The 12,520-nt window shown below is 44.6% G+C and overlaps 1 protein-coding gene and 1 pseudogene across 1 annotated transcript; both read left to right on the forward strand.

Annotated features, from left to right (window-relative positions):
- Nucleotides 1–65: 65 nt before the first annotated feature.
- LOC139466631 (uncharacterized) lies at nt 66–389 on the forward strand. The gene has a single exon (XM_071248218.1). The coding sequence runs from the start codon at nt 66–68 to the stop codon at nt 387–389; it is 324 nt and encodes a 107-aa protein (XP_071104319.1).
- A 5,009-nt stretch (nt 390–5,398) lies between these two features.
- On the forward strand, nt 5,399–10,656 carry LOC139466632 (gustatory receptor for sugar taste 64a-like; annotated as a pseudogene).
- The last annotated feature ends 1,864 nt before the right edge of the window (nt 10,657–12,520 follow it).

Consider the following 12,520-nt stretch of genomic DNA (forward strand, 5'->3'; position numbering starts at 1 on the left):
GACGAGGTAGGGAGAGACAGTGATGAGACAGTGAAGAGACAGTGGTGAGGGAGGGAGAGACAGTGATGAGTAAGGGAGACAGTGCTGATGGAGGGAGAAACGGTGGTGAGGGAGGGGGAGACAGTGGTGAGGGAGGGAGAGACAGTGGTGAGACAGTGACGAGGGAGGGGGAGACAGTGATGAGTAAGGGAGACAGTGCTGATGGAGGGAGAAACGGTGGTGAGGGAGGGGGAGACAGTGGTGAGGGAGGGAGAGACAGTGGTGAGACAGTGACGAGGGAGGGGGAGACAGTGCTGATGGAGGGAGAAACGGTGGTGAGGGAGGGAGAGACAGTGGTGAGGGAGGGAGAGACAGTGACGAGGGAGGGAGAGACAGTGATGAGACAGTGAAGAGACAGTGGTGAGGGAGGGAGAGACAGTGATGAGTAAGGGAGACAGTGCTGATGGAGGGAGAAACGGTGGTGAGGGAGGGGGAGACAGTGGTGAGGGAGGGAGAGACAGTGGTGAGACAGTGATGAGGGAGGGGGAGACAGTGATGAGGGAGGGGGAGACAGTGATGAGACAGTGGTGAGGGAGGGAGAGACAGTGATGAGACAGTGATGAGACAGTGATGAGGGAGGGGGAGACAGTGATGAGACAGTGGTGAGGGAGGAGGAGACAGTGATGAGGGAGGGAGAGACAGTGATGAGACAGTAGTGAGGGAGGAGGAGACAGTGGTGAGGGAGGCGGAGACAGTGATGAGGGAGGGAGAGACAGTGATGAGACAGCGGTGAGGGAGGAGGAGACAGTGATGAGACAGTGGTGAGGGAGGCGGAGACAGTGATGAGACAGTGGTGAGGGAGGAGGAGACAGTGATGAGACAGTGGTGAGGGAGGAGGAGACAGTGATGAGACAGTGGTGAGGGAGAGGGAGACAGTGATGAGACAGTAGTGAGGGAGGGGGAGACAGTGATGAGACAGTGGTGAGGGAGGGGGAGACAGTGGTGAGGGAGAGGGAGACAGTGATGAGACAGTGGTGAGGGAGGGGGAGACAGTAATGAGACAGTGGTGAGGGAGGAGGAGACAGTGATGAGGGGGGAGAGACAGTGGTGAGGGAGGGGGAGACAGTGATGAGACAGTGGTGAGGGAGGGGGAGACAGTGATGAGACAGTGGTGAGGGAGGAGGAGACAGTGATGAGGGAGGGAGAGACAGTGGTGAAGGAGGGGGAGACAGTGATGAGACAGTGGTGAGGGAGGGGGAGACAGTGGTGAGGGAGGGAGAGACAGTGGTGAGGGATGGGAAGAAAGTGATGAAACAGTGGTGAGGGAGGGGGAGACAGTGATGAGACAGTGGTGAGGGAGGAGGAGACAGTGATGAGGGAGGGAGAGACAGTGATGAGACAGTGGTGAGGGAGGGAGAGACAATGATGAGGGGAAAGACAGTGGTGAGGGAGGGAGAGACAGTGGTGAGGGAGGGAGAGACAATGATGAGGGGAGAGACAGTTGTGAGGGAGGGAGAGAGTGGTGAGGGAGGGAGGGAGAGACAGTGATGTGGAGGGAGAGACAGTGGTGAGGGAGGGAGAGACAGTGATGAAGAGGGAGAGACAGTGATGAGGGAGGGGGAGACAGTGATGATGAGAAGATAGGTTTAATGGAAGCTGATCTCATTCACCCTGTCCTGTAAAACCTACTGCCACTTTTGCCTCTTGTATTGTAGGTATATTCGAGGTTAGGTTTTACTTTTATCCTTGTAATACCTCATCCCGAATATGGGTTTTTTTTGTTTCCTTGTGAGACCTGATGAGTTGAGAAGCAGATCGAATTTGGACTTGGTGTTTCAAACGTCCAATGTTCGAAAATCGAAGACAAGAAATAAAACTGTTTCTTTATGAATGAAGGGAATAGAACATGCAAGATCTCATATCGTGTAAAGTTTATAACCCACTGTTTTCCCACCGAGCCACCGGAACAGGTGGTAATTTTTGTTCCTTTTACCTGTCATGACTCCAAATGCGTGAATGCTGCGCGTAATCTTTTTCTCGCACGCTTCGATCAAATTAACTTTATACCGCGACACATTGTATTGTTTCACTATAAGTTATCACGATGTTTATGGCACGACTGGGAGATAAAGATACTTTTGTTGTAGCTAATGCTGGAGGCCTTGAATGGCAGTGAGCCGCTCTGAACAGCCACGTGGTATCAAACCGATACGCGAGCACGAAATTCTCGTGCAGCGACAGCTTTCGCCAACAGAAGTACACATGGACAGGCTTTACAATTGTCTCGTTATAACGCGTCAATTGTAAATTTATTTTTTCTGGTTTAAATTAAACTATTTTGACGGTTTATTACCCAGAGAAAAACAAAACCCCTCGGTTTTGGTTGAAAGTGTAAACACCCGAGAGTCGGGAAATCCCCCTCCCCCCTTTTCAACCAAAGCCTAAAAGGCGTAAATCTCCTATACACGGTAAGCTCATAAAACCGCTTGCCACAGTTTCAAGCAGGGTATTGAACTTTTCTACCCTGTCTGCTCTTTCAACCATCAGAGAGTGAGAGAGTAGGCGTTTACGCGTCTATATCCCGTGTGCATATGTCGTAATATTATTCATCAAACAATAGCGATTTTTTAGGTTGAAGAACTTCCTCCTGTCAGAGATCACACAGAACACGTCCTGATTGAACCCGGGCATTTCTGCACTTGTTTCCTTATCCAGAAGGAAGTGCATTGGGGGTGGGTGTGATGTGTGTGTGGAGGGGTGGTGGTGAGGTGTGTGTGGAGAGGTGGGGGTGAGGTGTGTGTGGAGGGGTGGGTTTGGGCTGCATGTGGAGGGGTGGGGGTGTGCGTGGAGGTGTGGGGGTGAGGTGTGTGTGGAGGTGTGGGTGTGAGGTGTGTGGAGGGGTGTGTGTGGAGGTGTGGGCGTGAGGTGTGTGTGGAGGGGTGAGGTGTGTGTGGAGGGGTGAGGTGTGTGTGTGGAGGGGTGGGTGTGGGCTGTGTGTGGAGGGATGGGTGTGGGCTGTGTGTGGAGGGGTTGGGGTGAGGTGTGTGTGGAGGGGTGGGGTGAGGTGTGTGTGGAGGGGTCGGGGTGAGGTGTGTGTGGAGGTGTGTGGGGGGGTGAGGTCGAGGGGTGGGTGTGGAGGGGTGGGGGGGTGGATGTGAGGTGTGTGTGGAGGGATGGGTGTGGGGGGTGAGGTGTGTGTGGAGGGGTGTGTGTGAGGTGAGGTGTGTGTGGAGGGGTGTGTGTGAGGTGAGGTGTGTGTGGAGGGGTGGGTGTGAGGTGTGTGTGGAGGGGTGGGTGTGAGGTGTGTGTGGAGGGGTGAGGTGTGTGTGGAGGGGTGGGGGTGAGGTGAGGTTTGTGTGGAGGGGTGAGGTGTGTGTGGAGGGGTGGGTGTGAGGTTTGTGTGGAGGAGTGAGGTGTGTGTGGAGGGGTGGGTGTGAGGTTTGTGTGGAGGGGTGAGGTGAGGTGTGTGTGGAGGGGTTGGTGTGGAGTGTGTGTGGAGTTGTGTGTGTGAGGTGTGTGTGGGGGGGTCTGGTGTGGAGTGTGTGTGGAGTTGTGTGTGTGAGGTGTGTGTGTGGAGGAGTGGGCGTCTGGTGTGTGTCGAGGAGTGGGAGTCTGGTATGTGTGGGGGTGGTGGTTGAGAGGGGTGGGGTGGGGTGGTGAATGGTTACGTTAAATATATCTCCGGTATGTGTGTGTATCCTGGAAATATTGTAGTAAATAGGTTTATTATCAATACTTAGTTAGTTAGTTTCAGGAGTTTTTGGTCCAACATCTATTTTTCGATAATAATAATAATAATAATAATAATAATAATAATAATAATAATAATAATAATAAACACCCTGTCTAACAATTAGATATTAACGTTTATCAGTACCGAAAAAGAAAACTAATCAAAAACAATAAACAAATATTACATCGATCGGCCTTGTTGCATATCTGGATCGTCTTTGTTACTTATCCTCGTCAAGATTAGATATCAGATACGATGTGTATGATCTGGGTGGAGGCCGTTATCTTCCATCTATATAAGAACCAATAATGAACAATATCAGGTCATTAACAAATATTTCCTCATACATTGATTGCACTTCATTCGTAGAGAGTCTATGGGTACCCGCAATAAATATGAAATTAATAACTCGGACATACGGCGTCTCTCTCTCTCTCTCTCTCTCTCTCTCTCTCTCTCTCTCTCTCGTGTATCAGTTCCGACGTTTCAAGGAAACAGTGAGGTGTGTGTTATGTGCTGGTATTCAATGGTGACAGCCAACGCGGACATTGTGATTAAATATTTTAGTAAATATGAAAGACGATAATTCCCTGACGTACATGTACATACTAACTAATTCATCCTATGCATTTTAATGGCATCATAGACCCCGCAGTTGGACACAGAGATAAACAGTATACATGTATATCTGAAACACACATCAATTAACCTCATAACAGGGAGCGGTGTTCCACAACGTCATATTCAAAATCACATCTCACATTTCACATCTTTGAAATACTTTTGTATCCAGCTTCGTGTTTGATATCAAACTCTTAGAAACGTTTCACTGGGCATAACACACACTTTTTCAAATGTGGATAATTATTGTTTGATATTTATAGCAGACCTACCAGCTTCGGATTTAAGGACCCATTAGAATAAATGTGGAAGCAATACCCAAAAACAATTATGCCATATAGCTTGTGTGATTGATTAATCAATTCGTTAACAGCTTTTTACAGCGTAGCTTAGCAATCTCTCACTGACAAATACATGTTGTCGTGTTTGATCACGCTGAAAGGTATACATTTGCTCTACTCATCTATGTCCCTTGAGAACCTCGTAAAGAATTTAATGCACGTTCATGATATCCCATGGTAACAGATGCGTCATCATAAAGACTATTACTTCAAATACTGGTGTCACTGAGCCGGGGACATAATCATATGAAGGTCTGGCTTACAAAGAGAACAGAACATAAATATATTATCCAATCTGTCGAAGATGCCAAAGTTTTCCAAAGATACCGTTGGCACATCCAGTGATACAGATGATGTACAGAAAACACTGACAAATATTCAGAGAGTGTTAGCATTTTCGGGGTTATCATGGGACTATCAGCAGCCGAAGCCAGCAAAAAGGTTCACCGTCTTCTTGGTAGCCTTCCGGATATATTCAAGTTTGGTGTGCATATCTATTTTTCTATCTGTTATCCAGATAATACCATTATATTCGAAAGCTGAATCTTTTCTAGAGACAAGTCTTCCCTTAGTAAATAGCATTTTAACTCTGTTGTGTCTAACTTTTTGGAGTCTCAGTACCAACATCCACAGCAAGGTACGCATATTCTGCCAACGTCTCAGTGATGCACGGTTTAAGTTTAATAGTTGTGTTTCAACCATCACATTGAGGCGGAGGGTGAAGATGGCTTGTGTAACTATTGGGATCCTCGCAGCTGGAGCCTATGTGGCCAGTGGATTTTCCATAAGCATGAGTGAAGCATCCAGTAAATTCTATTGGCCTTCAGTCGTCTTGGCTTCGATAGCGGGTGGCTATACAACTCTGCTAATCCATGCGTTATTACTTCTGTTCTTGTCCATCTCCCTTCTACTTACCTACGAGTATGACGGTTGCACTCTGAGGTTGTTAAAGGCATCTGAAGGGTCCGTCAAAGAAGAGGATATTGAGGACATTCGAGGTTACCATGCATCGTTAACAGACATTGTGGAACATGTGTCTTCCCTGATGTCCAGATACGTGGCTGCTGGCTACGCCAGCTCCTTCCTCGTTGTGTGTTTCTGCCTGTACAGCATCATCAACGACGACAAGTCCTTTGTGAACTTGAGCATCACTGGAGGTACTGTGTACATGTCCACTCTGCATCTCATCGCTCTCACCTATATCGGTATCAGACTGCACGAAGCGGTAAGTGTAAGAATGTTGTTTGCGGAAGATGTACAGAGAAGCCCCTTTAGACAGAAAATCATATGTTCTGATTAATATATGTATGGGATGCCTATGTGATTAAACAGAGGTTCTGACCGCCTCCGTGGTCTAGTGGCAGAGCGGTCGCCCGGAGAGCGGAAGGTCCGGGGTTCGATCTCCGGCAGCGTCATAACAAAATACGTTAAAAGATTGTACTTGTTGTCAACCTGTCTGGCGCTCGGCATTAGGGGGCTAAAACAAAGACTGGTCGGCTCGGAGTCAGTATACTGTGTCTGAGTGGGGTATTCATGTTAAACTGTGGTATGGTATCTCAGTGAGCTAGCACTATAAATCGGCATCAGTCCGGACACACACGTGGACGCTATAACGCGACGTTAAACCCAATTTCACTCACCTATAGAGGCTCTATGCTTAGTTGTTCAGGACATTTTTATTATCAGTGTTTCCACTATAATGGTTATCTATCCATATGATAAACCCTCATAAACTCTTATAATTTTTCTACAATACCTTAGTGCAAATGAATACGAATTCCTATTGGATTACTAAAGGGGTCAGAATGCTACAAATGGCAACAGTCAGTGTCAGTGAGTTTGATTTTACGCCGCTTTTAGCAATATTCAAGCAACATCACGGCGGGGGACACAAGAAATGGGCTTCACACATTGTACCCATGTTGGGAATCGAACCCGGGTCTTCGGCGTGACGAGCGAACGCTTTAACCACTAGGCTACCCGACCGCCCCTACAAGTGGCAACAGAACCAATGTTTGAATGTTGTGTCACTGCAGAGGTGTTAGGCGGGACGAGCGAACGGTATAACTATTGGGCTACCACTAATGTCTTCGTAACAGATAAAGTATTATTTAATCCGTTTTTTGTGTAAGTTTTATTATTACTATTGTTTATTATTCATTTTAAAGGAAATGTTTGTATTCAGGCACATCGGCCTCTGAATATTCTGCATGACTTGGCTGGGAGAAATATGCCAGATAGAGCTATTGGACTGGTAAGAAAATAACACTTTCAGAAACAACACTTCAACCTTAAGTTTTTCACGAGGCATTTATAAGTTGGAGTACTAAGTGAGGATAAGGTGTATGGATGAACAACTTCATAGTACAATTAGGAGTGAGGTTTCGGTGTAGGTTCTAACACCGTTTTCATGCAAGTGATGTACAGAGTATTGTTCACAAGTACTTACTTACTTATATTGGAGATTTAACGCGCGCTTTCCGACTGCAAGCGTATGTCGCACACGGGCCCGGCCAGGCCTTTTAATGTGTTTCCGAAAAGGGGAAAAGTGAGTTTGTGCAACCCAGGAGGGGGGCTTTAGGGGTTGCTTATATAGTAATTTTGAAATTTTGAGATTTGGAAAGAATGCCAAGAGTGGGTGGGGGACGAACTAAGGGAGCTGTGTGTGTTGGGTGGTTATCAAATAAGGTAGTTTTGGTTTTAATATTTTATTTGGGGTTTAAATGCGGCTAATTAGTCCTGTTTTTATTAGGTATATGCCTAAGGCTTTGATTTTTTAAAATTTATCTTATGGATTTAGGATTGATTCTAGTGTAAGTCCGGTTTTATGATTTAGGGTGGTCTGTAGTGTTGTTCGGTGTGTTTGGTAGTGTGTGCAGTGAATGAGTACGTGTTCTGGTGTTTCTTGTTGTTTGCAATGTGGGCAGTTTCCTGTTGTGTGTAGTTTAGCTATTTTACGGTGATTATTTAGTTTGGTATGGCCTGTTTGTAGTTTGGTAATTATTCTGTCGATTTTTTTGGATGGGTGTAGTATTTTGGGTTTATTTAGGTTTTTTTTGAGTACTTTCCTGATTTGGCTATTTGAGTTTTGGTATATATTTTGCCATTTTTTGTTGATTTTTTGTTTAGTGACACATTTGATTTCTGATTTTGAGCTGGGTAAGTTTAAGTTTATTTCTGGGAGTTTAAGGGATAATTTTGCTGCTTTATCTGCCTTTTCATTTCCAAAGATTAGTGGGCGGGGTTCCATATGAACTCTATTTGTTTACCTACCTTAGTTAAGTTGTTCGAGCTATTGAGTATTTGATTTATTAGTTTGGGGCGGTTTTTAGTGTTTTTATTTTTGAGGGCTTGTAGTCCACCGAGGGAGTCGGTTAGGATGAGTTTTTTTTTTTTTTTTTACATTGCTGATTGTGTAGTGCTGAGGCCATGCCCATTAGTTTGGCCGTGAATATGGATTGGTTGTTTGGGAGTCGGTAAGATTGTGTGTCTTTTGTTGGTTGTGCGATGTGGACTCCGAAACCTGTGTGTTTTGAGATCGGATCTGAGGATCCGTCTGTGTATATGTGACACCAATTTGGCCAATTTTCATGTATGTATGCTAGTGTGGTGGTTTTAGCGATGTTAGGATCGGTCTGTTTATTTAGTGTATCGGCTAGTGTTGTGTCTATTTTTGGTATTTTAAGTTTTGGAGTGAAGATATTGGATGATTTATTGTTTTGTTTAAGATTATTTATTTTGTGTTCGTTTAGGTAATTGGTTATTCTTTGGGAAATTGGAGTAAGTAGTTGGTGTTTCCGGGCTAGGGCTTGGTTTCTAGGGCTAATATTTTGTTTTATTAAGTTTTCGATTAGTGGGTTTGATTGGGACGCGGCCCAGAAGTGTATATATACTATCAATATATATATATATATATATATATATATATATATATATATATATATATATATATATATATATAGGTAGGAGGCAGTGTTTATACAGTAGAAGAGATTAAGATGTAGTTACACTTGGTTTGGGAAACATGTTATGTACACAAAAGGGTAGAAATATTAGCCGGTGAACCCAGTAATATAAACAAAAGGATTATGACCGACTGGGGTCTTTGATGAGTTGATGGTGTACACAACAGGCTTCTTCACCCAGTTAGTTGCCTCTAACAACAAGCATGGGCTGCTCAAGACCAATGCAAAAGCAAGTCAATTTTCACCTGAAAAAACAAGGGAACATAGGGCACATGTCAAAATAGGGAATTGCATCGGAAATCATTTTTGTCACTGATGCGTCAAATTTGGAAACGTCCTCGACATGTCTACCACAAAACCGTATCAAGCACAAGCTTCTGGTGAAGACATGTACATCTTTTTTACGTATGGGCTTTGCAACATATTATTGAAGCCAAACACAGACCCCTTTCTGTAGAAACACGTTCATATTTATATTAACAGCACTCTTGAAAAAGGGACTTGGGCCAAATATTATCTCTCAGAGAGGCAAAATGAATAATGCTGCATTAGTTTGCATGCACAGGGTATCTCACAGAAACTGTAGCGTATACAAGACTTCTTGGCACTTGTTTAGCGACGTCGGTAGAGACGCTTGGATTACAAAGATACCACCCAAAGTTCGTTCTTACAATCGGCGAAACATTTACAGTCGCTTATGGTTTTGATCATAATGTGACCTACCAATGGAGCCTGTCCGACAACTCACGCATGAGATGGTTATATGTGGGTGTTATGTGTGGACCTCGTGAACTGTCATATCCAATTTATCAGAGCGTCAATGGACTTTCCTGAACATACATGTAGGTGTTCGATGTTGTTATTAAACAATATATAATGTGATGAAATGTATATGTTGTGTTGTCAATGTGATATGTGTTTTTCACGAACTGCACACCCAGGTTACGCTGTTCGCCAACAAGTTGTCTCAACGTCAGATCGGAATCAGTGCTTTAGGCCTAATGACCATCACGAAGGACACGATCCTAACGGTACGTTGAATACATATAGGTCAAACCATATTTATCCACAATGGTAATTGGTAAATCTTAAAATAAGAAACAATCATATTCTCAATTGAAATCTGTCCATGCGTAAATTAACTACAGCCCAATGACCAATTGTAATACAATTACTTGGCTTCTTAGCCGTGAAGATCCGGGTTAGAAATTGGTCTTCAGCAACCCGTACTTGTCCTAAGGGACCGGACCGCCTCCGTGGTCTAGTGGTAGAGCGTCCGCCCGGAGAGCGGAATGTCTGGGGTTGGTCCCCGGCCGCGTCATACCAAAAGACGTTAAAAGATGGTACTTGTTGTAACCCTGTCTGGCGCTCGGCATTAAGGGGCTAAAACAAGGACTGCTCGGCTCGGAGTCAGTATACTTTGTCTGAGCGGGGTGTTCATGTTAAACTGCGGCATGGATCTCAGTGAGCTAACACTATAAATCGACATCAGTCCGGACTAGTATAAGCAGCCACACACACACACACGTACATGCACGTCGCTAAATACGTGCAATAATCTTGGACGCGACGTTAAACCCAATTTCACGCCACCTAAGGGTTTTTGCGATAAAATCCAATGCCCCCTTCCCCAGAATATCGGTCGGTACCTAACAGGAGACTACCGGCATCGGTTTGTCCCCCTTGCTGACTTGGCTGGTTCATGTCATGGTTTCTCAATTGCGAGATCGATGCTCATGGTGACACTCACTTGGTTGTCATGTCCCAACTCGATTATTTACAGACTGTCGCCATATAGCTTGGATACTGCTGATTGCGGCTTTTAACAAACCATTAAACAATTAACTTATCTTTTTTGTTAACACAGGTCATCGGTACCCTCCTCACCTACGTTTTCATCGTGATCCAGTTTAAACCGGAATCACCTGGTGGGTCTCGACAGGATGCAAACACTACGGCAATATAACTGCATCATCTCGTATTGGACTGTTATTACGTTTTTTGCCTTTATGGATAGTAAGCTTCACTTTGTAATGTTTTGACAGTCACCAATATCTGCCGAAACAGATTCCACTAGCCGTAAAAGGCAAAATAGAGGTGAACATTATTTTAATGGATTGCAGAAAATCATTAAACATGCTTTCTAACATCTTCCCGAGGCATGGAAGTTAACTAACTGTAAAAGTCCAGTTTCCACCCTTGCCGAACAAGGCTGGAATTTCTGGGCTCGATCGTACCGCTACCATTGATTATAACGAGTTATGTCCCTTCTATGACCGTGCTATTGACCAATCAGATTCCACCTCTCATATTACTTGTAGTTTGCTCCAAACAAAATGGCGGCGTCCACTCAAGACGATCTGATCGATAATCAAGATCTATATTGTAATAAAACGGCTCGTACTTCGCGAAGTGCATCAAATCACTTGACGACCTTGATTAGAAACATGGAAGGATTGAGAAAATATCTGTTGACGCCGAATTGGTAGTACACATGCTTTAGAAATCCTGCAATCGACCGAAATCTGCACGGCAGCTGACGAACCGGATGTCGATTTCGTTACGCGATTTTGATTGGACTATGCATAGACTCGTTAGTCCAGCTAAAATTATGACTCCATAATTCCAGTCTAGTTCGGCAAGGGTGGAAACTGGACTTTTAGAGTCAGTTAACCCCCTTGCCTCGGGAAGATGGCTTTCTAACGTCTATAATGTATTATTTTGTTGTAATGGTCTCCGAATGTATTTACATGGATAAATACCTTCATTGACGCCTTTAAACCACAAGCAAACACACATTGATAACAGCACTTTTAGAATCCTTATGCACACGGTGTTTTCAGCGAACGCAGCTCTCTTGATAATATAGATAATGCACTGATTGCATGTGGGGGAGTTAGGATATCTCTAAGGTCTAACAGTAGTTTGAGACAAACGAAGTAACGCCACACCTTGAAGTTTCTCTACAATAACAAGGGGCGGTCGGGTAGCCTAGTGGTTAAAGCGTTCGCTCGTCACGCCGAAGACCTGGGTTCGAATTCCGACATGGGTACAATGTGTGAAGCCCATTTCTGGTGTCCCCCGCCGTGATATTGCTTGAATATTGCCTAAAAGCGGCGTAAAACAAGAACTCACTCACTGTACAATAACATGTGGGTGTTTTAGTGAGTGAGTTGGGTTTAATGCCGCCTTGAACAGTATTCCAGTTTCTAATATATCACAATGGGTCAGGGGCGGTCGGGTAGCCTAGTGGTTAAAGCGTTCGCTCGTCACGCCGAAGACCCGGGTTCGATTCCCGACATGGGTACAATGTGTGAAGCCCATTTCTGGTGTCCCCCGCCGTGATATTGCTGGAATATTGCTAAAAGCGGCGTAAAACCATACTCACTCACTCACAATGGGTCAACTAAATAAAGGAGGAAACCTCGAAGTAATGAAGATCTCAGATGTTTACTAATTTCTTGAAACCCACGAGCACGCGAAGGTTGCTGACTGACAAAGAAAAGTAATCCGGGCGAACCGGGAATCGAACCCACGATCATTGGTTTCTGGCGTACCTCTGCACAGCCAATTTCGGCGCCTTTGACGACTGGGCCACCCGTGCCGTCGTGTATATGTGTAAATTTAGATCGGCTAAAAAGGTCATACCATATTATTTATACAGTAAACTACGTTTATAACGAACACGTGTATCGAACTGACGGATATAACGAACTGTCCATATTGGTCCAGCCAATATGCTGTATATATACTGTATACGTGCTTATTACAAACTACGTTTATAACGAACTAGTATTAGAGCTCCCTTTGTGTTCGTTATATCCATAGTTTACTGTATTTCTGTTTGTTAAAGACTGAAATGTTTTCACACTTTCAGTGTG

Source organism: Haliotis cracherodii, unplaced genomic scaffold (assembly GCF_022045235.1).
Source record: "Haliotis cracherodii isolate W230 unplaced genomic scaffold, xgHalCrac1.p SCAF_19, whole genome shotgun sequence".
Taxonomy (NCBI): domain Eukaryota; kingdom Metazoa; phylum Mollusca; class Gastropoda; order Lepetellida; family Haliotidae; genus Haliotis; species Haliotis cracherodii.